General features: G+C 38.4%; 2 protein-coding genes across 2 annotated transcripts; one reads left to right on the top strand and one right to left on the bottom strand.

The window, feature by feature from the left end:
- Positions 1–2283: 2283 nt before the first annotated feature.
- On the bottom strand, positions 2284–6347 carry LOC140875133 (cryptochrome DASH, chloroplastic/mitochondrial). The gene is made up of 13 exons (XM_073278691.1): positions 5917–6347; positions 5229–5368; positions 4934–5122; positions 4720–4845; positions 4550–4624; positions 4203–4319; positions 4065–4111; positions 3761–3837; positions 3596–3671; positions 3397–3466; positions 3185–3308; positions 3050–3099; positions 2284–2697 (listed from the first exon to the last, which is right to left on the bottom strand). Exons 1-13 carry the CDS (start codon positions 6344–6346, stop codon positions 2473–2475), a joined length of 1746 nt encoding a protein of 581 aa, XP_073134792.1. The 5' UTR covers position 6347; the 3' UTR covers positions 2284–2472.
- A 3432-nt stretch (positions 6348–9779) lies between these two features.
- On the top strand, positions 9780–10547 carry LOC140872109 (uncharacterized). The gene has a single exon (XM_073274860.1). The coding sequence runs from the start codon at positions 9780–9782 to the stop codon at positions 10545–10547; it is 768 nt and encodes a 255-aa protein (XP_073130961.1).
- Positions 10548–26693: the final 16146 nt, after the last annotated feature.

Raw genomic sequence — 26693 nt, 5'->3', positions numbered from 1 at the left:
GAGGATCTCCTTGGCTACCTCACTCAATGGGACTTTCTCTTGCCCAGCTGAAACCATGACTAAAGATGGCAACACTCCTTCAAATCCAGGTTATCTTTAATGGCGTCGTCAAGATCAGTTAATTCTTCATGCCATCTTGGCCTCCTTGTGTCTCCAAAGATATCAAACATATTGAATGACGGCAGGCCATGGCTGATGAGATTTCAGCACTTCTTCAAATGGAACATGTGAATTGGTTCCTCCTAGCTCTACTCAAAATGTTGTTGGTTGCAAATGGGTCTATCGCATTAAGCGCAATCCCGATGGCTCTATCTCTAAATACAAAGCTCGCCTTATCGCTAAGGGATTCCATCAAAGATCGGGCATCGATTTCCATGATACATTTAGTCCCGTCGTAAAACCAACAACCATCAGACTCATTCTCACCCTCACTTTATTCCATGGATTGCATCTTCGCCAATTGGATGTCAACAATATCTTTTTACATGGTAGTTTATCTGAAGAAGTTTTTATGCAGCAACCACCTGGTTTCATTTACGAATCTCATCCAAAGTTTGTCTGTAAACTCCGAAAATCAATTTGTGGTCTAAAATAAGCTCCTCGTGCTTGGTACAATAAACTCAAAAGTTTCTTGATTTCTTATTAGTTTGTGAATTCTCACAGTGATACCTCTTTATTTATTTATCATAAACATGATTTTACACTTTATATCTTAGTCTGTGTAGATGATTTAATAGTCACTGGAAGCAACCCCCCATCGTGTGAATCATTTCCTTACGGCTCTGACTGCTCGATTCTCCATCAAAGATCTTGGTGACCTTCATTATTTTATTGGTATTGAAGTTCTGCCAACAAAATCTGGTCTACTTCTCACTCAACACAAATATATTCGAAATCTGTTGGCTAAAACAAATATGGGGAGATTCTCCAACTTACTGATGGTTCTAAGCCAACAGATGCCACCCAATATCGTCAAACATTAGGAGCTCTACAATATCTCTCTCTTACCAGATCGGATGTGTCTTATGTTGTAAACAAACTTGCACGCTTCATGAAATCACCCACTGACACCACTAGTCAGCAGCTAAGCGTGTTCTCCGCTACCTCAGCACACCATACACCATGACCTTTTTCTAAAGAAAAACCAGAATCTTTCTCTCACAGCGTTCACAGACGAGGATTGGGCAGGTAATCATGACGACTTCACCTCTACCTCGGCCTATATCATCTATCTAGGAGGTTATGCTATTTCTTGGTGTTCCAAGAAGCAAAAGACATTAGCACATTCCTCAACCGAAGCTGGATATCGGTCTCTTGCTTCTTGTGCTTTCGAGGTTCTTTGGATAAAAAATTTGCTACAAGAGCTACATGTAAACTGTTCTACCACTCCAACAATTTCTGTGATAATGTTGGTGCTACCTATCTATCAGTTAATCCAATTTTCCATTCGCGAATGAAGCACATCGCTATTGACTATCACTTTGTTCGTGACCATGTTGCTCGAGGCTCATTCTCTGTCTCACACATCTCATCTAAGGATCAACTTGCATGTGCTCTCACCAAACCGCTGCCCTCTCTATCATTTCAGACTTTGCGCTCCAAGATCGGTATCTCCAATGGGAGCACAGTCTTGCGGGAGGATGTCAAAACAATCTCAACCGAACCAGATCCTCTCACATCTGGTTGCAACAGAAGATCAGATACTTAAATTTATGTTTATCCTTTTCCTTGTACATAGGATTTATGTTAACGGAAATAACTCTATAAATAATGTAACATGTAAAATAATTTAGATATAATATACATATATTCTGCTGTTCATCTCTTTAAGAAATTCAATTCTACAGCTTTTAAAAAAAACTTAATTATGAATAATAATTAGTCAATAAATCCTGAGCCCAAAACAAATAAACTGTTGTTTGATGTTGCTTTCTTGATAAATTTCTTCTCAAGTGAACTTTTATTTTGTTCAATTCGGACTGGTAATACTTGGCTGCGGGGAAAAAATAATAAATAATAATAATAATAAATAAGAAAGAAAAAAGAAAAGAAGAATTTGCTTGTGTAGTAAATGTCAATAATTAAATGTAAAGCTAGTATTCCTAGAAGATATTAGAGAGGAGACAACTCTTTTAATGAGAAATAACAGAGGGGCTATTAATGAATCTGGTAGGAAAATTAAGGTTGGTAGGTGGAGTGTGGCTTGGTATGAGAGCTGAATATAATTTGCAAACAAGCATAAAAATATTTATTTAAAATTTCAAAAAAGATGTGTGAATAAATTAAATATGCAGATTAATGACTCTAATTACCAGATTTACCAATCTAGTTTCCAGTTTAAATGCAATCATCGTTGTTTCATTTAGATAGTGTTTCTAGAGTTTGCAAACACTATCTTCTTGAAATGTTGATCAAAACTGTAAACATGGTTGAGGACTCCGCGCAACTCTTTGGAATACTTACTCACTTGGGTCATTTCGGAAAAGGTCGCATTCTGTTTCCTCTACCCATCCCTTTAAATCTGCTCTCCTCTGTTCTTGTTCCCGAGCTAGTCGCGCCGCTCGTGCTGCCAAATTTGAGGGCCACGATGGGTTTTATGTAAGACATTCCAGGAAAGTTTCTCTTCTCTTTGGGCAGTGCTCGTAACTGAGGCAACCAAAACGCAACGAACTCTCCTTCAGGATCATAATTCTGAGCCTGAATCAACCAAAATAAGATTAATGTAACTCGTTCCGAATATCAACCAGAGAACGTTGGACCTTAAAAGGTGCTTAAGACCCCACCATGCAACAAGATACTATTTTAAGCTCTGTTGAAAACTAAGCATATAATTCTTTACACGAGTTGTTAGACAACTTTTAAGTCGAATCACGTCCATGGTTGATGTGTGATGGCTCTATGAAAACTCATCAGTTAGTTCTTTAATCTAGTTCGTGACCTTACAAACAGCCCCAGCCTGGTTAGTGAAAGAATTGGTTGATTATCAGAACATAGGTCGAGGATTAAGTGCATGCGTCAATATATTTTTGTTTAAACAAAAGAACCTTACTTGTCTAGGAATGCTGAAGTATCTGTCTTCCCTTGGATCATTCCCAACACCTATAATTAAATAAATAGCAAGTAAAACCACCTTTGTTATATATCAGGCACGTATATGATTGATTGACGAACGATATGGGATCACCTGCTCCATAGGTCCAATTTCCATAGTTGGAACAGGGATCATAATCCAAAAGACACGTCTCAAACCATTCAGCTCCCATTCTCCAGTCGATGCCCATGTCTCGAACCAGAAAGGAACACACGATCTAGGGAAAGAAAGAATTTTCAGACATTATCTTAGCTATGGTTTCTTGATTTCATTCAGTCTTACATCATATCTTCATTTTTTCTTACTTGTCGCCCACGATTCGACATGAACCCAGTAGCCAGCAACTCCTTCATGTTTGCATCAATTAAAGGGTAGCTGGAAAAAAACAGGCAGACTTTAAAAGAATCCAACAAAAATTGGGAGACAACAATCTGCTCTTTGCTAATTTTTAAAAACAAAAGGACTATAAGAAATGTTTGATCAACGGAATATGTGATACATTACCCTGTACAACCATTCTTCCATGAATCAAAAAGTGCCTGATCTTGGCTCCAATTAGCCTGTATTTTTCGAGGACCGCCTGAACGGAGACACACAGCCAAGCATAAGATCACGTAGACATTTTTGTGTGTTCTATAATTCTTGATAGTTTTTTGGTAAAATTTTTACCTGCATGAAAGAGAGAGTTACCCTGCTTGATTGATAGAAATCTGAAGTAATCTCTCCATATCAATTCAAACAATACCCTGGAAAACATAATAACATTTCAAAGATACAGAAGGCTGAGTACAGACTTGTCTTTATACTTCAATGCAATAATGACAAACAAGATTAATGATATTTCAAATTCTCGCTGTCCGAAATTTAACAACGCTCAAAATACTAGCAGTGACATAAAAATTTTAGACCACCAACATTTCATCTTTGAAATAGAATCCAACAACGAATAGCTAAAATGATTAGAGAAGTATACCAGTAAGTCGAATCATTCGATTCTCTTGTCTTCTCATATCTCTTTACCTAAATAAGTTCGATAGCAATTGGGCCTCTCAGTGTTTGATTGAAAAATTTTATCGCTTAAAAAAATGAAAAAAAAAAAAAAGCTTTACACCTCTTCATAAATGAATCGGGGCGAAAGACATCCTGATGCAAGCCAAATAGAAAACTTTGTCGAGTAATCGGGTCCTAACATTCCATTTCTTGTGATTTTATAAGTCCTCAACAAATCCTACAGAAGGAAAACCAGGATATTTTTGTCATAAAGACACAATGGTTAAGAGTACGCGGATCCAGAAAAAACGGGGAGTAAAATGGCTGGGGGTTTGTTTATTGTGTTCGGGGAGATTGACATTCTGAAAAAAATTCAATTTTTTTTTTCACACAAAGAGGTTGATAACTCTAGCCTCCATTGAGTCTGTCCTTGTAACTAGATATCAAGCACAAGCCGAACGTACTTGCCTTCTTCCAGAAATACTCCTGTAATCGACTCAATGCTGCACTTTCACCACCCGCAAAGGACATTCCTTTGCTGACCTGCACCAAGACCACTAATCAGAAGAAAACTTATCACCAAACTTAAACTAGTTAAACCTGCAATGAACTTATACAAAGAGTTGAACAGAACGTGCCTTTTCTGTCTGAAGCCCAAGTGAAGGCAACTCAGGAACAGATCCCCAATCTCCGACATTTGGTGTAGGTCCAAGTGATGTTGGGACCTTAATGCAATTCCGTACCGAAGATTTTGATTCAACTGACTGAAATTTGATTATCAGACATCTACTAAACAAGAAATATAAGACGGTGAGTGACATATGGAGATCAAACTCTAATCGAAATCCGAACCTTACGAAACTGGGTGTAAACATCCGGCAAGGATGTGCAGCTAAATGGAAGGTCATCTATGTGATACATACTACAACCCCAGATCAATTCTAATGTTATTGACTTGGGATTCATAACTCTCTGCAAATTTTTGAATACCAATCTCTCGACTTTCAGCTCTTCACTGCATGTTTCTTTCTGGGCATAAACCTGACAACCAGGCAGACAAATTCGATAAAAAGACTATGATTCAAAAATTATCACAAATAGTTCGATATATGCTAGTAAAAGACGAAGCACAGTATAATTTCTTAACGGTGTGAACTCCATATGCTTTTGCAAGTGCTGGAAGGACGTCATCCGGTTTCCCCTGCTGTATAAAAAGATTGAGACCCCGCTTCACCAAATTTCTTTTCAAGTCCGCCAAACATTGTATCAGAAATTGTGCTCGCAGGGCTGCCAAAGAAGTGAATACATGAGGTTCTCATATATGTCGAAGTTCAAATGCGGACAGCCACATCAAGCACTTTTATACAATGATCCCACGCGTTGCAATTGCAGAATAGACATCCCATTGAAAGTGAAGGAGGCAATAATAATGCAGCTCGAAACGCATTGCAGGATACAAATTATTCAGCATGCTCAACAAATGGGAGTCCAAATATCCAAAGAAACATAAAGAACATAACAACATGAGCCGAAGTGTAAAAGTTCGGCAATTGTGGAATGCATAAAAATGAATAGAATGAAGCAACGACAAACATAATCGCAATGTCTAAAACACAAATTGTAAATACCAACCTCATTTAGTATCAAAAAAAGAAGCAAGACAGCTAGACATAAACGGGTGACAAAATACATTTAGGAAACATTACATAACAAATTTGATATCTTTTTCAGTGAGTTCCCATCTTGCACACCACACATTACAAAACTACAATCTCCAACAAAGAAAACGAACAAAACAAGAATCACAAGATACTACAAACAACAATGGGCAATACCTCCAGTTTTAGGAAACCCAAAGTAATGTGTCGTCTCAAAATGTCTCGGATCAACACAGTAAACTGGCAAGACAACCTCGGATGAAGCCCAAGCCTTGAACAAGACCTCATTGTCCAGAATCCTTAAATCATTCCTGAACCAAACGATCGCAGCCCCTTTACCCTTCCGCTTCGGAAAAGCCGAGGACCCATCAAAACTATACCTCTGAAACGCCTGTTCAGCAACCCGCTCAATCTCATCCGGCCCATAATCGGGAACTTGGTGCACAGTTTGCGTAGCTTTAACAGCATTCGAGGAGTGCATGGTTCTAGTTAAACAGCAGAAAATGGCGAATCTTTCGGGTGATTTAGCTTGGAAAGTGGGTTTAGTAGAGTAAAGAAAAAGGTTTGCTGCGGGACGAGAGAATATTACGGTCAGATTATAAATCATTTCGTTGGATTTGCTAATGTTTTGAAGAAGACGGGATTCGTTCATTGGACGTTTAATTTTTGAAGGTACTCGAGAAGGTGACGCGTGGGTGTGTGAACAGTACGATGACGTGGCGTTTCCTTATCCATTGAGAATTTGGGCTGACCAGGTTTTTGGATTTATGGTCCTGAAGTAACGGATTGGGCTGAAAATTGATATTGAGCCCAGAAAATTAAACGGATACTAGCCAATTAAAATATTAGGAAAGTCGTTATAAATATTTTAATTGGCTAGTATCCGTTTAATTTTCTGGGCCCAATATCAATTTGCAGCCCAATCCGTGTATATATATATATATATATATATATATATATTTATAACGACGTCATGCTAAGGGTCCTTTAGACAGGGGCATTTAAATATATAGGCTCGGTCTTGTTATTTTTTAAGTAAAAGGGACTCGCATGTTTTTTTTAAGTCAAAGAGACTCATTTAATGTATTGTCTTAGTTGGCCCTTAAATATGCGTCTTAATTTCTTAAGTGGTGCCAGCTCAGATTAGTTAATGGTTAGGTAATCCTTTATCTCAACCATATACTCGTGGGCCTGTTTTTTTTTTTGTTTTTTTGTGCGTATTCCCCTGCTGTGCAAACGCAGCTCCTTTTCTACCGGGACCCCCCTTTCTCCGACAAAAATATTCTCAGAAACTTCCTTCCAACTGGACCACTCTGCTTTAAAGTCCCACACCTGTACCAAACAAACTTTTTCCCTTGTTTTATCCCTCGTATTTTCCAAGAGGGAACAAAAAGTAAGCAATATCATTAATGCTCCAAATATATGCCCCCTTTCTTTTATTTTTGTTATGTTAAATGACATTTATCTTTTATTTTTCAGTGTATATGTTTTAAAATGATGTCTTTAATGCTAACTGTTTAATAAATATTTGTATCGACTCTAGTAGTAACTATATTATTGTTGGATCGGGGAAGAAATTTGAGTGGTTTACATTTGGTCGACCGACATAGACTATTGCTCGACTGTCTCTTTGTAACGTCGATCGAGGAAGAATGCATTTTGTAAAGTCATACCGATCGTAATCTCGACTGCTATTTCATGAATCTCTACCGACTTATTGTAATGATCGATCGACTTGTTGTAGTGCCGGCTGGTGTAGAATGCAATGGTTTAGTCAACCTGACCGTTTGCATATAATTAGTAGGATTTATACCCTCCAATATCGACTGAGTTTTGAATCATTTCGACTGCTTTTTCAAGCATATAGACTGCACTACAAAACTTTAAGTAGTTTTCACCGTTGGCATAATATTATTTCGACCATTATTATGAAATCTCGGTTGATATATAAAGCACGGCGACCTTTTGAACATGACAATGTCGTCTTCGTAATTCAAATAAAATTTGTTAAAACGCATGCGTATTTATTTTTTCTTTTTGAAAGTTGCTTATGCTTAATCTAATTATTTTTATAGGTTATGACAATCAGTAATGTTGTCCTTCAATGTAATGGAAAGTGGATACGGGATGAGCACGATGTTTTCAAATGGTCTTCACATGAAAGTTGTAAATGGGATTTAATCACAGTGGACGATGAGACATGCAATTTCGAATCTTTTAAGAATGAGGTTGTTAACATTCTGGATTTGGCATGTGATATTAACAGGACTAAATTCAGCTATTTGCCGATTGTTCCTAATTGCCATCCTCCTCCCTTTTATATTAAGGATGATAGAACTCTGCGTGCGTACCTTTACTTTGGTGCCCCAGACAAGAGACCTGTGCTGAATGTTATGGTGGAAGAAGAGGAAGTGAACGTTGGACTGGACAACGAGGTGCATGCATTTGAAAGCACTCAGCACCTTAGTAATGATAGCATGACATTTAATAACATCGCTAATTTTGAACAATCATTTGATGTTTGTGACAGATCGATGGATGAAAATGTTGGGGGGATCAATCGTACTGGGAGAAATTTGTTGTTAGATGGAGATGATACATGTGGCAATTGTAAAGTCGCTGATTGTGGTAGATCATGCAATGAAATGCGGGGTCTTGATGTTGAAGACGAGGATCGTGACAGATCGATGGATGTAAATGTTGGGGGGTTGAATCATAATGACGAATACTTCGATGGAGATTTTGTCATTCCTAACGAGAATGATAAGGAAACAACTAAGAATGTCAACATGTCTTGTCCTGTGGGGGGGTTGAATCATAATGATGAATACTTTGGTGGAGATTTTGTCATTCCTAATGAGAATGATAAGGAAACAACTGAGAATGTCAACGTGTCTTGTCCTGTGGGAAAGTTGAATCATAATGACGAATACTTTGATGAATTTTTTGTCATTCCTAACGAGAATGATAAGGAAACAACTGAGAATTTCAACGTGTCTTGTCCATTCGAACAACTTGAAGATTCTTTAATTTTAGGAGAACCTTCATTACACCAGCAACAATTAAGACAGTCTGAGTCTGAGCCGGAAGGGTATCTAAATGGACATCGGATCCAAAAGAGAATTCCGTTGGTAGATAGAGCTGAGTCATGTGGCAATGGTACCTACTCATTCCATGATGGACAACATTTCTATTGGGCAGGTATTTTCCAATAAGACAGAATTTCAGATTGAATTGTCCCGACTTGCAATAAAGTCATCTTTTGAGTTCAAAATAGTGAAATCTAACAAGTCCATGTATGATGTTCGATGTTCTGCTGATAGTTGTACTTGGAGGATTCGAGGTGCAAAGAAAGATCCACACTCAACATGTTTTAATGTTCGAACATATTGTAACATTCACACCTGTGACTTGATGCGCATGAGTATAAAAAATCGACAGGGTACTTCTGGGTTAGTGTCAGCTGTGTTGCTAGAAAATTTCGGTGGTCAAAGGACTACACCTGTGCCGAAATCAATAATCACAATGATGCGTAATCAGGGAGTTCAAGTATTATACTTCAAGGCACGTAGAGGTAAAGAACTGGCCCTTAACACCATGATGGGTGATTCTGTTGAGAATTTTAGGAGGTTGCCATCATTTTTTAAAATGGTTAAGAAAGTAAATGTTGGTAGTTTCACGGATTTAGAAGTCGATGAAGAAAAAAGATTTAAATACATGTTCTTGGCATATGGTGCATGTATTACAGGATACAAATTCATGAGAAAAGTTGTCTGCATTGATGGTACATTCTTGAAAGGAAAGTATGACGGTGTGCTACTTGTAGCAACTGCACAGGACGGAAATCTCCACCAATTTCCCATTGCATGGGGTGTTGTCGAAAGGAAAGCTCTGAGTCATGGTCTTGGTTTCTAAGCAGATTGAAAATCATAGTAGAGGACGATGACGAATTGGTGATAATATCAGATAGACACCAGGGCATCATAAATGCAGTTGCATCTTTATACAATCGTGCACATCATGTGTTTTGTATGTGGTACATGTCACAAAACATCAAAGGCAAGAGCAACAAAAAAAAAGGAGCTGTCGAGCTATTCATTCGGGTGGCAAAAGCATACAAGGAAAGTGATTTTGATTCCTTGTATACAGAATTGAGAGAGAGATTTCCAGAGGTTGCTAAATATTTGGTGGATAACACTTCTCCCGAAAGGTGGTCTAGAGCGAAACAAACCGGGAACCGTTACTCCATCATGACCACAAATGGAGTGGAATCAATAAATGGTAGGTTGCGTGAGGAGAGGGAGCTTCCAATAATTGCATTATTGGAAGCACTGCAAAGAATCATATCAACCTGGAGAAGTAAATATCGTCTAGAAACGGTTGCATCAACTACACATCTCACACCAGCGATAGAGTCGATCGTTCGTGAGAATTTCATCGTTTCTAGAAAATATGAAGTCATTGAAGCAACTGAGGGGAAGTATTGCGTGTACGGTAGCACAAGCAACGAGTTAGTTGATTTACAGAGTAAATCTTGCACATGCCGTAAATTCGACATTGACAGGATTCCATGTTCACATGCCATTGCTGCTGCCTACAACGCAAATATTTTTGTTTATGAATTTTGTACAGATTATTACACCACACGTTATTGGTTAGAAGCATATACGGACCCTGTCTATCCAGTACCAGGTGAATGGACAGTGCAGGAGGAAATATTGGTGCTGCCGCCTCTAGTCATTCCCCGACGTGGACGGAAAAAAGTAAAAAGAATACCTTCAGTCGGGGAGTATGCCAGAAGACGTTGATTTTTAGTTTTGTCACTCATTCAGCATGCAACGACCGATTAATGTATGGTGTCGACTGTTAATATTACCAACTCGACCGGTTTGTGTAGAGTTTTATTTCTCTTTTCAATCGATCGTTATTCGTTACTAACGAAGCCTAATTCAACCAGGAGAGTCGGTTGGTATATAAAAAATATAAAATGGTACAAGTTTGTTAATAAAAAATATTGCTAGCTAAAATTCCACATAAACATAAATGAAAATTATTACGGAAATTTGTTTTGTTGTTTTCAAACGTTAGGGTTTTTCGTATTTATTATTATTTGCATTTTATTCATATTTAACTTTTGTAGTCTGTGCGCGAAAAACGTGTCGACCGATTAATGTATGGTATCGACTGTTAATATAAACAACTCGACTGCTTTGAGTGTAGAGTTTTAACGAAGCCTAATTCATCCAGGAGAGTTGGTTGGTATAAAAAAATATAAAATGGTACAAGGTTGTTAATAAAAAATATTGCTAGCTAAAATTCCACATAAACATAAATAAAAATTATTACGGAAATCTTTTTTGTTGTTTTCAAACGTTAGGGTTTAGGGTTTAGGTGTAAAAAAACTGATTGCTTAAATAAAATATATTACCAAGAAATGGACAAACATATGAAAATAGAAAAACCTAGGTTTCTCGATGACTTACAGTAACGTTTTCCTCTGCCATTGCTGCAATGCTGCTTGTCGAGAACGAAAGAGGTTACGGGGAGTAAAGGAGCTACGACGATGACGAAGGAGGGCTTCAACGGCGGTTCAATAGGGTTCCGTTCCGACGGTTCCGTTAAAAATTGAAAAGCGGACAGAGGGAAAATTGAAATTGCAGTAAATCAATTAATTACATCAGTCGAGAAATCATTTACCGAGTCGACGAGGGTTAAAATGGTTTGTATCTCATTTTGGATTTTTTTTTATTCAACTTAAGATTTTTACTTAAGGGTAAATTGAAAGAGTGGGTGCCCAGTGAGCCAACTTGTGGCTATGGGCTTTGATGACTCTTTGTAAAAACAATCTTTTGTTTAATGTAATTTACACTTTTATTAATGGCAATGACTTTATATTACTTCATATTGTTATATTGTGATATACTATTGTTGTTTTGATAAAAACCTTGAATATACTATAGTGTATGTAAGATGTGGTAGAACATGGGGATGTCTATCATGAAATACATCTTATAGTCACTGTATATTCTAAACTGTTCCTAGTCGATTGAGCCGTCCGATAATAAGGATAAGGATCGCTCGAGTTTGAGACTAGCATTTGCGATGCGGAGTACCACGTTTCATTGGTAGGGAACATGGAGATGTTCGAAACATGCAAATGGATATTCATAGGATGAATAATCGAACTACCCTATCCGGACTTTCCAAGTGGTTATCACTTATCGAGTGGATGAAGTCCGCGGTTTTGGTTGTACACCATTAGTCCTTATGACTTGAAACATCATGGAGACTCTATATGCTAGTACTGTGCTTTGACTCGTTTACCGACTCTGAGGGGGTCATCAGGTGTCGAGATTGGGTACAGTTACGACACATATAGGAGTCAATGCATTGTTGTCAAGGATTCACCACATACTTGCGAGTGTGGATATCCTATGCGATCTGAGGAGATATTAGTGTGACAAATCTCTGGCCAGAGTACTTGATGTGATTTAAGAAATGGTTTCTTAGTAGCACATGCGATGTCACTAATTTGATCTTCAAGATGTATTGCATAGTTATCGAATCTTGAGCGACTCTCGATATACCAATGGTTGTTGATTCGATCGGGATATATGGATGAAGGGACCGTACTGTACGCTAACCAAAATCTACTGTTTCTTGTAGGCACTATCAGTGATACCTAGGGAATCATGGGGCAATGTTGCTAGGCGCTTTACCATGATTCGTTGGGCAAGTCGGAAAGTGTTGTTCCGAGTCACAAGGAGTTGTGAGCCCACGGCTAGCTGTATCCCTGAACCATTGAGGGTCACACAGTGTAATGGAGTTTTAATCCCCGTTGAGATAGTTAAATTTAAAGAGTTAAATTTAATGAACTAAGGAGTTGGACTTCTTAATTAAGAGTAAGGGAGTAGGATTTCCTAAAATGACATAGGGATGGACATTTTTGGAAACCAATGAATTCGGATTCAGGAAAATTTATTTTGACTTTAAAACGTGCAGAAATGGTTTCTGTACACATTGGTGAAATCGTTTCATCAATCGAAGTCACGATGAATTTTATATTAATTTTTGAACGAGCGGGCTTTGCTTGTCGGGCCCCAGCTTATGACTAATGGGCCCTAAGGTGTTAGTGGCCTGCATTATAAATAAGTTATTTCAGTACAGAAATTACACACAACAGCTCATTATTTTTGAGAAGCAAAAATCGAAAACCCTAGCCTCTCAAAGTAATAATCGGCCGACCCCTCCCATACTCTGCCCGAAAAATTTCGGTCTGTGATTTTGAATCGCAGTCAGGAATAACAAATCAGATTCGTTTAATCTCTTCGCAGAAAAACTTCTGATAGATTTTCTAGTGCAATCTATCAGAGGGATTAAACCTCCGTTCGTGGACCTGATAGAAGGAGTTCATCAGTTCCTGGGAGATACAAGAAGCGCAGAGAAATCTGTGTGGTGTCCATTAATCTCGCTTCGAGATTGAAGGTAAAATTTAATTAACAGTTATTTGAATTTTACACACACAATAATTCAATCGTTGAACGGTTGATACCCACACCATGGAATCGTTCCATGAGAAAAAATTTTAAACTTCCGCTGCACCGGGTATCAATCGTAATTGGTCTGGGAACTCGCCAGTTTTCCAACAGTGGTATCAGAGCCAGGTTGCTCAGATCAAACGATTGAATTAATCAATTGTACAAAATTTTTGAGTCTCGGTTTTTGAAACAAAATAAATATTTTTAAATAAAATTTTTTTTTTTGTTCCGAGGCAAAACCCGGGCAGCGATTGGATCGCTGCCCGGAGGGGGCGGCGATGGTCGCTGCCCCCGGGGGAGGCGCACGGCGCCGCCCAGGGCGACGCCAGGGCAGCAATTGTTGCTGCCCTAAGGGGGCAGCCGGGCTGCCCCGGCCCGCGCCCCGGGTGCGGGCCGGCCCGGGAGTGTCCCGGGCGGCCCGCGGGAAAAATTATTATTTTTATTAAAAATTAATTTTAATATGTTAAAATTTTATTTTTGGTCCGGTCAAAAATTGTTTTTGATTGGTTCACGAGATTTCGGATCGAATTGTTCGAGTCCGTAAATTTTAAAATTGATTTTGGATAAATTTGAATTTTTGGAAAATTTTAATATTTTATCCGTAAATTGAATTTTGAAATCAATTATTTTGGTACAATTGATGATAAGATATGATCTTATGATATATTGAGTAAAATATGATTTTATTTGTAAAATTGGATTTTATAGATAAAATATGATTTTATTTGATATAGAGATAAAATATGATTTTATATGTGAAATGAGATTTTATATATAAAATATGATTTTATCTTGTTTAAATTTGAATTGCCACTGCAAGTTATCCAATAAATTAATTTTGAATTAAATGTTATTGGATAAGGATGATCGATTGCCATGACCAATTTTGTAGGTGTATGTTAGGAATTTACATTTTGTTTTTATTGTTGTTGGTTTTATTAATGGACCTGGTTTATGGCCCGATATGAATGTCATATGTAATAAAAATGGGCTTGGTTTATAGCCCGTTCCCACCCCTAAAAATGTATCCCCTACTTGTCATTGTTATTTATTGTAAATGCATTAGATTTAGTGGGAGATCAAGATTTGAAGATGGTGGGCCCAGCAGACAATAAAGACTGAAGAAATGTAAATTGGAAGCACATGTAATAGGATTGCATTGCATACTGCATATTACCTAGGATTGGACTAAGACCCGTGATTGGCAACCACGGGTCAATTAGAAATGGAATCGATCATCCTATATAATATTTGATATTATGATTGTATGCATGTTTAGACATAAATTGCGTGAATCCGGCAAGCATGCAATAAAATGTATATGATGAGACAAATATTTTTATAATTAAAAATCCCTCATTTTAAATATGATTTAAAATTTATATCAAGATAAATAAAGGAAATTTAAATTTGTTTAAATGTTCCCACCTTCCATCAACGGTCAATGTATGGGGTGCTACCCGCGGATACGGTCCGGCTCATATTATTGGGGGGGCCCGTCCGTCGGAAAGCTGTACATTGGATCGACAAATGTTGTAAGTTGGGTGGAACTCCCATGGGATCGGCTCATATTATTGGGGGATCCACATGGCGACCGTCCATCACAACTTAATATTGATGGGTCATCTTGACATGTCACTTTAAACGGCGTCATATTATTGGGCCCTTATTGGACATGAGGTAAACACATGGGGGTTGCTTTGGAAGCAATTGGGCTCTACCTTTTGAGAATTATGGTTGGCTGATATTATTCGGGACCATAAGTTTGTCAATTGGACTCCATGTTCTCACTAAGGAAAAAGTTTTCCGTTTTCACTAGAGGGTGGTGAAATCGTTAAAATAGTGGGAGTGAGATTCATAAAATTAAATTCGCCTATTTTATGTCTTAGTAAATTGTTAAACAATCATTGATATATGTCTGTTTTTCTTTTCAGTATTTCATACAATGAATTCGCGAAATCCATTATTCTCGATCCTCGAACAAAACAAGTTGACTGGCGCCAACTATACGGAATGGTTCCGGAAGTTGAAGATTGTCTTAACTTTGGAGAAAATGCTCTACGTGTTAGAGAAAGCACCTCCGAAGGAAGCACCAGCTGATGTAAGTCCGGAGGAATTGGCCAAACTTGATGCATGGTGGGACCATGACATCAAGACCAAATGCTATATGCAAGCCTCGATGTCTGATGAACTCCAGAGGCGATTTGAGGACACGGTGAATGCTGCTGACATTCACGCGCAACTCAAGGAACTTTTTGGGGCTCAGTCGAGGGCTGAAAGGTTCGCTACTGTTAAGGAGTTGATGACGTGCCGCATGCGTGAAGGGACTTCGGTCCGTGATCATGGGGTACGAGTGATTTGGCTCATACAGAAGTTGGCGACCCTAGATTTGGTGTTGGAGCATGAACTCAATGTGGATTTATTGCTTCTGTCTCTTCCTTCTTCATTTGATGGATTTGTGATAAATTTTAATATGAACAAGATAGAGGCCACCCTTGAAGAGATGGTCAATGTGCTCGTTACATATGAATCCACACTTAAGAAGGATAAGCCAGCTTTCTTGGTGGGCTCCTCATCTTCTGCAAAGAAGGGGCCAAGTATGAAGGGCAAGAAACGTTCTACCCCACCCAAGAAAGTCGAGCCCGAGAAGAAGCAAAAGACAAAGGCTTCAAACAATGGAAAATCCAAGGATGTTTGCCATTACTGCAAGAAGCCGGGTCATTGGAAGCGCAACTGCAAGGAATATCTTGAGCAGTTGGGAACTGCAAAGGGTATGTTCTATATTGAAATAAATATGTCACTTAATACAACTTCTTGGGTATTGGATACCGGATGTGGATCTCACATTTGCAATGATTTGCAGGTGATGACAAGAAGTCGCAGGCTTAGAATGGGTGAGACCCAGCTGAGGCTCGGGAATGGTTCCAGAGTTGAAGCTACGGCCATTGGAGATTTTTGTTTGACTTTGCAGAACGGTTTTAAATTATTGTTAAGAGATGTTTTATTTGTGCCAGATTTAATTAAAAACATTATTTCTATTTCTATGCTTGATAGAAATGGTTATTCTTGCAATTTTGTGAATGGGATTTGCAATATTTACAAGAATGAATGTTTAATTGGAAATGGACAACTTGAAAACGATCTATACAACTTAAAACTAAAATACGTTCCAGTGAATTATGTTGATAAACCGGCGACAACAAACAAAAGAAAAATCGATAGTCAAAACCCGGCAAACCTATGGCACGCTAGACTAGGTCATATTTCCTCAAGGAGGATGAACAAGCTAGTGGGAGAGGGCATATTTGATATGTCTGATATTAACTCTCTACCTACTTGTGAATCCTGCCTAAAAGGAAAAATGACTAAATCTCCTTTTAAGGGGAAACCTGAGCGTAGTCAGAATATGTTGGATTTGATCCATAGAGATGTTTGTGGTCCATTTAGAGTAGGGACTCAACATGGCCACACCTACTTCTTTACCTTTACTGATGATTATTCAAGGTATGGGTATTTATATTTAATGAAATATAAGTCTGAAGCATTTGAAAAGTTCAAAGAATTCAGGGCTGAAGTAGAAAACAAGCTAGGTAAAAGTATTAAAGCACTTCGATCGGATCGAGGTGGAGAATACTTGAGTACCGAGTTTTTGGACTATCTAAAAGAGAATGGGATTCTCTCTCAGTGGACTCCTCCTATGACACCACAGCTTAATGGTGTATCGGAGCGTCGTAATCGAACTTTGTTGGACATGGTTCGATCTATGATGAGCTTCACTGAGCTTCCACCTTCGTTTTGGGGCTATGCGCTTGAAACGGCGGTATTGTTGTTGAACAACGTCCACACTAAAGCAGTGGACAAAACACCATACGAGTTATGGAATGGCAAAGCTCCTAAGTATTCATACTTGAGGATTTGGGGATGTCCTGCTTACGTGAAGCAGACAGTGGGAGACAAGTTGGATAGTCGATCCAGCTTATGTTATTTTGTGGGGTATCCGAAGAACTCAATCGGATATTATTTCTATTATCCTGCTGAAACAAAGGTGTTTGTTTCTAGGAATGCCACCTTCTTGGAGAAGGAGTTCTTATTGGATAAGAAAGGCGAGATGATGGAACTCGAAGAAGTTCGAGAAGAACCCGAAATACAAAATAACGATCCTACACCTCAGGAACCATTGCTGGACACGTCTGAATCTAGAAGATCCGAGAGGACTTCTAGACCTCCAGTTCGATATGGTCTTCTTCTTGAAGGGGGTCAAGATGAACCCGACATTGGATGTGATCCAAGAAACTTCAAGGAAGCAATTTCTGATGCGGATTCAAATTTATGGCTTGAAGCTATGCAGTCTGAATTGGATTCGATGCATACAAACCAAGTTTGGTCTTTAGTAGATCCTCCTGATGGAATTGTTTCAATAGGATGTAAATGGATCTACAAGAGAAAGCTTGGGCCTGATGGTAAGATATTGACCTACAAGGCGCGATTGGTGGCGAAAGGTTATACTCAAAGGCAAGGAGTTGACTATGATAAAACCTTTTCACCAGTTGCAATGTTCAATTCCATAAGAATCCTTATTGCCATAGCTGCATGGTATGACTATGAGATATGGCAGATGGATGTGAAGACTGCTTTTCTTAATGCAGACATTAAGGAAGAAATCTATATGAAGCAGCCTGAAGGGTTCACATCCATGGGAAGCGAGCATAAGGTATGCAAGCTTCAGAGATCAATTTATGGTCTAAAACAAGCATCAAGCAGTTGGAATCAGAAATTTGATGAAACAATAAAAGATTTTGGTTTCATCAAGAACCCGGAGGAACCATGCGTGTACAAGAAAGTAGTTAAGGATGCTGTGACATTCTTAGTACTTTATGTTGATGACATCCTACTCATTGGGAATGATGTAGGGATGTTGCAGTCAACAAAGATATGGTTATCAGGTAGATTCTCGATGAAGGATTTGGGTGAGGCATCCTACATTCTTGGGATACAGATCTATAGAGATAGATCTAAGAGAATGATAGGACTCACACAATCAACCTACATCGACACCATATTGAAACGGTTTTCAATGGATGGGTCCAAGAGAGGACATCTACCCATGTGTCATGGAGTTTCTCTATCCAAGTCTATGTGTCCCAAGACTGATGCAGAGATAGAGAATATGACACATGTACCATATGCGTCAGCTATAGGTAGTATCATGTATGGGATGATATCTACTAGACCGGATGTAGCATTTGCTCTGAGTGTCACGAGCAGATATCAGTCTAATCCTGGTCAAATGCATTGGAAAGCCGTGAAGGACATTCTTAAGTACTTACGAAGGACTAAGAATATGTTCATGGTTTATGGAGGACGAGAACTCAAATTGGAAGGCTATACCGACTCTAGCTTCCAAAGTGACGTGGATGACTCGAAGTCAACCTCTGGATTTGTGTTCATGCTCAATGGCGGTGCTGTCTCTTGGAAGAGTTCCAAGCAGGACACCACAGCGGATTCCACCACTGAGGCTGAATACATTGCAGCATCAGCTGCTGCTAAAGAGGCCGTTTGGATGAGGAATTTCGTCCAAGAGTTGGGCGTCATTCCTGAATTTGTTGGTCCAGTCCCGGTGTACTGCGACAACACGGGTGCCGTTGCTCAGGCAAAGGAACCAAGGTCTCATCAAAGATCCAAACACGTACTGAGGAAATACCACATCATCCGGGAGATTGTGGAAAGAGGAGACATCACTGTCGAACGAGTGGCCTCTGCAGACAATATCGCTGATCCGCTTACTAAGCCCTTGCCAGGACCATTGTTTGACAAACATCGCGAAGCAATGGGTCTACGTAGTATGACTAGTTGGCTATAGGGCAAGTGGGAGATTGAAAGAGTGGGTGCCCAGTGAGCCAACTTGTGGCTATGGGCTTTGATGACTCTTTGTAAAAACAATCTTTTGTTTAATGTAATTTACACTTTTATTAATGGCAATGACTTTATATTACTTCATATTGTTATATTGTGATATACTATTGTTGTTTTGATAAAGACCTTGAATATACTATAGTGTATGTAAGATGTGGTAGAACATGGGGATGTCTATCATGAAATACATCTTATAGTCACTGTATATTCTAAACTGTTCCTAGTCGATTGAGCCGTCCGATAATAAGGATAAGGATCGCTCGAGTTTGAGACTAGCATTTGCGATGCGGAGTACCACGTTTCATTGGTAGGGAACATGGAGATGTTCGAAGCATGCAAATGGATATTCATAGGATGAATAATCGAACTACCCTATCCGGACTTTCCAAGTGGTTATCACTTATCGAGTGGATGAAGTCCGCGGTTTTGGTTGTACACCATTAGTCCTTATGACTTGAAACATCATGGAGACTCTATATGCTAGTACTGTGCTTTGACTCGTTTACCGACTCTGAGGGGGTCATCAGGTGTCGAGATTGGGTACAGTTACGACACATATAGGAGTCAATGCATTGTTGTCAAGGATTCACCACATACTTGCGAGTGTGGATATCCTATGCGATCTGAGGAGATATTAGTGTGACAAATCTCTGGCCAGAGTACTTGATGTGATTTAAGAAATGGTTTCTTAGTAGCACATGCGATGTCACTAATTTGATCTTCAAGATGTATTGCATAGTTATCGAATCTTGAGCGACTCTCGATATACCAATGGTTGTTGATTCGATCGGGATATATGGATGAAGGGACCGTACTGTACGCTAACCAAAATATACTGGTTCTTGTAGGCACTATCAGTGATACCTAGGGAATCATGGGGCGATGTTGCTAGGCGCTTTACCATGATTCGTTGGGCAAGTCGGAAAGTGTTGTTCCGAGTCACAAGGAGTTGTGAGCCCACGGCTAGCTGTATCCCTGAACCATTGAGGGTCACACAGTGTAATGGAGTTTTAATCCCCGTTGAGATAGTTAAATTTAAAGAGTTAAATTTAATGAACTAAGGAGTTGAACTTCTTAATTAAGAGTAAGGGAGTAGGATTTCCTAAAATGACATAGGGATGGACATTTTTGGAAACCACTGAATTCGGATTCAGAAAAATTTATTTTGACTTTAAAACGTGCAGAAATGGTTTCTGTACACATTGGTGAAATCGTTTCATCAATCGGAGTCACGATGAATTTTATATTAATTTCTGAACGAGCGGGCTTTGCTTGTCGGGCCCCAGCTTATGACTAATGGGCCCTAAGGTGTTAGTGGCCTGCATTATAAATAAGTTATTTCAGTACAGAAATTACACACAACAGCTCATTATTTTTGAGAAGAAAAAATCGAAAACCCTAGCCTCTCAAAGTAATAATCGGCCGACCCCTCCCATACTCTGCCCGAAAAATTTCGGTCTGTGATTTTGAATCGCAGTCAGGAATAACGAATCAGATTCGTTTAATCTCTTCGCAGAAAAACTTCTGATAGATTTTCTAGTGCAATCTATCAGAGGGATTAAACCTCCGTTCGTGGACCTGATAGAAGGAGTTCATCAGTTCCTGGGAGATACAAGAAGCGCAGAGAAATCTGTGTGGTGTCCATTAATCTCGCTTCGAGATTGAAGGTAAAATTTAATTAACAGTTATTTGAATTTTACACACACAATAATTCAATCGTTGAACGGTTGATACCCACACCATGGAATCGTTCCATGAGAAAAAATTTTAAACTTCCGCTGCACCGGGTATCAATCGTAATTGGTCTGGGAACTCGCCAGTTTTCCAACATAAAATTGTCTTTTTCATTCTGAAGTCTATTTGTTCAAATAAAAACAAGACGGGGTCCATATCCCTCATTTTCCCCCTTTAGACAACTTACAAGTTTATAAATAAAGTCAACGACATTAAAATTGCTTATACGCTGTTTGAAATATTTTTTAAGTTTTAAAATTGTGTTTGGAGTAATTATTTTAAAATAATTTATAAATTATTAAAATAAATTGTTTGATAAATTATAAGATGTTTTTAAAATATTTGGACATCCCCACTTGTTTTTAAAGATCTTATTTGAATAATTTGAAGACCTCATAATCTTTATATATTTTATAACATTTCAAATATACACTCAACAATATATAAATTAGTTAATAGCTAATTAATACTATTATTAAAATAATATGTATTTATTATTATTATTATTATTATTATTATTATTATTATTATTATTATTATTATTATTCTTATTCTTTTAATATAAAATTTATTGCAATTAATATAATTATTATTTTCTATTTTAATAAATATAAGTATTGATTATCGTAATTATACATCGTTGTTATATTATAAATATTTTCGTCACTAAATAATAAATTAATATTAATTATTATATTTATTATAACTATAATTTTATAAATAATAACTATTATTGATATTATTATATTAGTATTATCGTAATTACTATCATCATGTTAGTATTTTAATAAAATTAATTTTTATTATAATATCTAATAATTAATTATAATAATTATTCTTATAATTATATTAATAACAATTGTTAATCAAAAAATGAAAATAGTCTATATGCACATGTTAAAAAATAACTAAACTATCACAAACACTACTTTAGGCAGACATCCTCTAAGTCTATATTTTGATAACAAATGTAGAAAAGTGATTTTGTTTTTAAACAACACAAGCAGAATCAAAGGCAAAAAATTATTGTAACACCCGGTATTTTAATACGTAAATTCGCATGCATAATTAGGAAATTTATTTATTTAAAATTTTAGATTTATGAGTTAAATTATGATGTGAATTATTTGTGCATGTTTTAGATTTATTTTCAAGCATTTAACCCATAATTTGAGATTTTTATGATTTTTTAGTATTTAAATTATTTTATCGCGTAGACGGGACCAGGGACGGACGAGATGACAACTTTCTATCCAATTTATTTCATGAGCATTTTTAGAGCCCAAAAATATTAGTTTGAGTTTTATTTTCTCAAAATTATCAGTATTTAATTTTATATATTTTTAGGAGTCCGTTTTATTCAAAATAAGCCAAAATAATGACTTTTTATTATCTTTAAAATTCCCTTAATTATATATTTCGGGATTTTATTAAAGTTATCAGATTTTAAATATTATTTAGAGCTTTTAAGTTATATATTTCATATTTAAAATCCTTATTAATATTTTTAATTATTCCAAAACTCTATTTTAATTAATTACACCCTAATCTACCCAACCCTCACGCCTCCAAGCATCAGCCGACGCCTCTTTTCATCTTCATCTTCTTCATCGGCTATCATCTCTAAGGACTCCATAGCCACGATTTTGAAGCTTCCAAGTTGGGTCATCGTCGGCCTGTCGTCCCGGAATCGTTATACACGTTTCTTTTCTCTTCAAATTCGGTGAAAGGCATGATTTTCTTCCCTATTTTTCATACCTATCAGCTATTATAGTGTGTGTATTGTGTATGCATCGAAAACTTTAAAGATTTTCAGAAAAAGGTTTCGGCTTTCATGGAGTTTGTGACTTGTCGTGTGTTTTTGATTGTCATGCTCACGTTTCTTAGTCATGGTTGCGTATGACTTCTGGTAGGTGTTCAGAGGGTGTGTGTGAGTGGCCTGGACTCGAATGGCTCGAGTGGTTTGAGCCAAACGAGCCCAGGAAAGCCACAAAGTCGGACGACCTCCCATGAATGCGCAGACTAGGGTTTGGGGAAGGGGGGGTTCGGCTAAGGGCTCTAGGATGCATGGGGCTGGGTCAAGGGCTAGGCTCGAACCGCCCAGACATGGGCTACGTTTGGGCGGTGGCGCTCCGGCCAGGGGCGGCCGGAGCAGGCCGGCAGCAGCCAAGGAGCGGCTGCTGCTCATGGCCGCAGCAGATTAGGGCTTAGGGTGTGATCGGGCTAGGGTTCCAGAGTTGGTCCGGGTCGAGTTATGGGTCCGGGTCGGGTCTGGAAGTAAGTGGGTTAAGTTAGTTGGGTCCGGGTTAAGTTAGTTGGGCTCGGGTATTTTATTTTTAAGTTAATTAATAAGTTTAAGTGTTTAATTGGGCTAATTAGTTTAATTAAATTAATGGGCTTAAGTATGTTAATGGGTCGATCTCAGTGTTAATGGGCCAGAATTTAAGAAATTGGGCTTGAGTGTTAGGGCCAGCAGTTCAGTACAACCCATGAGAAATTGCATATGTCCTGAATATATATTTAATTATTTTTATGCATGGAAGTTATTTTTAATATTTATATGTTAGTATGAAATTAAATTAAATATATATGAAGGACACACATTTTATTTGAGTACATGCATTCATGAAATAATTTTTATGCATGATTTAATGTCTAAGGTTGAGCATAAGAAAATAATTTTATGTTAAAAGTTGAAGTAGTGTGACAATTTAAGGGGGATTTGTCCCCATATGTGAACTATTGAAGGGCAGTTTACTGCCAATTTGAGAGGTGATTCGTCACCGCCACGTAAGTTGGTTTACCACGCTGATCAGTATTTAATGTATGAATGGTTACACTATGGATACGACCTTTCGAGGTTAGAAAATACTTTGCTCAACAATGTTTATGTGTTATTATGATATTCAAGTCTAATTTAAGTTTATGTTATGTTCATGATATTTTTAAGCATGCTCATTCATGTATATGTTATGTATTAGTATTAAAGTGATTTAAATTATTTTAAACCCTTGTTATGTTAGCATGTTGGGCCTCTAGGCTCACTACACTGATATGATGCAGGTGAGTACGTAGAGGAGGATGTAGTACCCACCGGCGGCGAGGACCTATGAGCGGACATGCAGTGACCCCGTGACCGTTGTCTGAGTCTATATGCATGTTTCGAATATTTTATCATGTTATACATTTTTATTTATTTTCAGTAATTGACACTATTGTATGTTTTTATTTAAATATTTTCAGTGCATGTAAACTTTAATTTATTTTGCTTTTGTCAGTATTTTATTAAATGCATGACTCAGATATTTAATTTATGCAATATTAAATTTTCGAATTGTTGCATTATTTTATTCAAGTTATTTATTTTTAAAAACTATTTATTTTGTGCATATATGTATGGGCATGTATGTACATATTTTTACATAGTAAGTAAATAAAAAAAAAATTTCCGCATATATATATATATTTATTTATATTTATAGAGTTAGGGTCGTTTCAGTTGGTATCAAAGCACGGTCCTTGGAGGGGTCATTACTGCTATGCGAGCTCAAAAATCCACGCTACCGGTCTGTAAGTTTTAAGTGTTTATAGCATGATTTACTTTTAAGAATTTAAGTTAGCATTAATGTTAAAGAACTTAGCTATGCATGGCGATTTACGTAGAGATATATGTGGTGGTGCAGAATGCCTCCCAGACCTGTGAACAAACGTGAGGGATCTCCACCTCCACCCCAGGATCCACTTGCAGCATTGGAGCAGGCCAATGCTAATATGATGGCAGGGATTACTGCTCTGTTGGAGCAGCAGGCTGCACGTCCTAGACTGTCCCATGAGGAGGACGTAGCTGAGCGGTTCCAGAAGAAGCGACCGAAGGTGTTTACTGGTACCACCGATCCATTGGTGGCTGAGGGGTGGATTCACTCTTTGGAGTCCATCTTTGCATACATGGGGATTACTGACACCGATAAGGTGAACTGTGCGACTTATATGATGAAGGAAGATGCAACTCTTTGGTGGGAGGGTGCTGCCAGGGGAGTACATCTTCCTACATTGACTTGGGCAGAGTTTAGGCGTATCTTCTACGCCAAGTATTTCACGAAGGATGTGCGCAGTCGCATGATCCGGGAGTTTATGAGTCTCCGGCAGGGGGACAGGTCAGTGATTGAGTATGTGAGATAGTTCGAGAGGGGCTGTCATTTTCTGCCTCTGATTTCAGACAGTCCATCGGAGAAGATGAGGCAGTTTGTGGAGGGACTGAAGGCGGATATCAAGCATGACGTACGTATGATGGACGTCGTTACATATGAGGCGGCAGTTAGTAGAGCACTGAGGTCAGAGGAGGATAGAAGAGAGATACAGCGAGAGCAGCAGGGAAAGAGACAGATTCAGTCTGGATTTCAGCGACCATCTTCGCAGCCTCCTGTGAAGAAGCAGTATACTGGGCCGTCTAAGGGCCCGAACCAGCAGCAGAGGCCACAGCAGCAGAGGGGCGGGGCCCCTAATACTGGAGGTTTTCCTACTTGCCCGAAGTGTTAGAAGATGCATTCAGGACCTTGTCTTCTGGGAGCAGGAGTTTGTTTCCACTGTAGAGAGTCAGGGCACCAGATAGCTAATTGCCCGAGGAAGAAGAACACCACTGGTAGAGTGTTCGTTATGCAGGCAGAGGAGGCAGACCCAGATACCTCCTTGATCACCGATATATCTTACCCTTAGTATTTTATGATTTCTTCCTTTGGTTAAGAATTTCGATTTTTTTCTTGTGGAATATTTGTTATTTGGGATTTTCTATCTGCATGTTAGAATAAGAAGCATGTTTTACTTGTGATTAGAATTAAGGGTTATTAGTGACTCATCTTTGGGGGAAAGTTTAGTAGTGGTATGAAATTGTTGGGATTCTTCTGCGTGCAGGAAGAATTCTAGTTGGAGGCAACTCCACGTTTGCGTTGCTAGATTCAGGGGCTACACATTCGTTTATCTCCCTGTAGTTTATCAGACGGATAAGCATCACACCTGAGATTGTTGACAGTGGTTATGATGTCACTATGCCATCAAGACAGATTATTTCTACCTCTAGTGTCATTCGAGAACTGGAGTTGGAGCTTCAGGGGCACTCCATTCGCGCAGATATGGTGGTTTTGCCGTTGAGTGGATTTGATTTGATATTGGGTATGGACTGGTTTACAGTCAATGAAGCTTCGATTGACTTTCATCGGAGATCAGTGTCAGTGAAACCATCAGAAGGCGACCCGTTTACCTTCCATGCATCTCAGAGCAGTGATATTCCTCAGGTGATATCTCTTATTCAGGCGAGGAAGCTGTTGAAACGGGGTTGCCAAGGTTTTCTAGCAAGTATTGTCACGGCCTCAGGACCATCTAGCATATTATTATCAGAGATAGAGGTGGTTCGTGACTTTTCGGACGTCTTTTCGGAGGATGTTGCAGGAATTCCACCAGTGAGAGATGTGGAGTTCAGCATTGACTTAGTGCCAGAAATCGTGCCTATGTCTAAGGCACCATACAGACTTGCTCCTACTGAGATGAAAGAGTTGAAGGCGCAGATACAGGAGTTATTAGAGAAAGGCTTTGTTCGTCCTAGCTTTTCTCCATGGGGAGCTCCAGTATTATTTGTGAAGAAGAAGGATGATAGTATGAGATTGTGCATCGATTATCGAGAGCTCAACAGGGTCACAGTGAAGAATAAGTACCCACTGCCGAGAATAGAGGACTTATTTGATCAGTTAGAGGGAGCTTCGGTGTTCTCCAAGATCG

Source organism: Henckelia pumila, chromosome 1, assembly GCF_033568475.1.
Source record: "Henckelia pumila isolate YLH828 chromosome 1, ASM3356847v2, whole genome shotgun sequence".
NCBI lineage: Eukaryota > Viridiplantae > Streptophyta > Magnoliopsida > Lamiales > Gesneriaceae > Henckelia > Henckelia pumila.
This window is presented reverse-complemented; position numbering and strand designations above follow the sequence as displayed.

What these genes read in the sequence shown, in the direction of transcription:
- LOC140875133 (XM_073278691.1), bottom strand. Translation starts at nt 6,346, where the DNA reads ATGATTTATAATCTGACCGTAATATTCTCTCGTCCCGCAGCAAACCTT. An exon ending in TTGGGCTTCAGACAGAAAAG is followed by an intron (nt 4,625 to 4,719) that starts GCACGTTCTGTT and finishes GTCTTGGTGCAG; the next exon opens with GTCAGCAAAGGAATGTCCTT. An exon ending in AAATTGGACCTATGGAGCAG is followed by an intron (nt 3,100 to 3,184) that starts GTGATCCCATAT and finishes ATTTAATTATAG; the next exon opens with GTGTTGGGAATGATCCAAGG.
- LOC140872109 (XM_073274860.1), top strand. Translation starts at nt 9,780, where the DNA reads ATGTCACAAAACATCAAAGGCAAGAGCAACAAAAAAAAAGGAGCTGTC.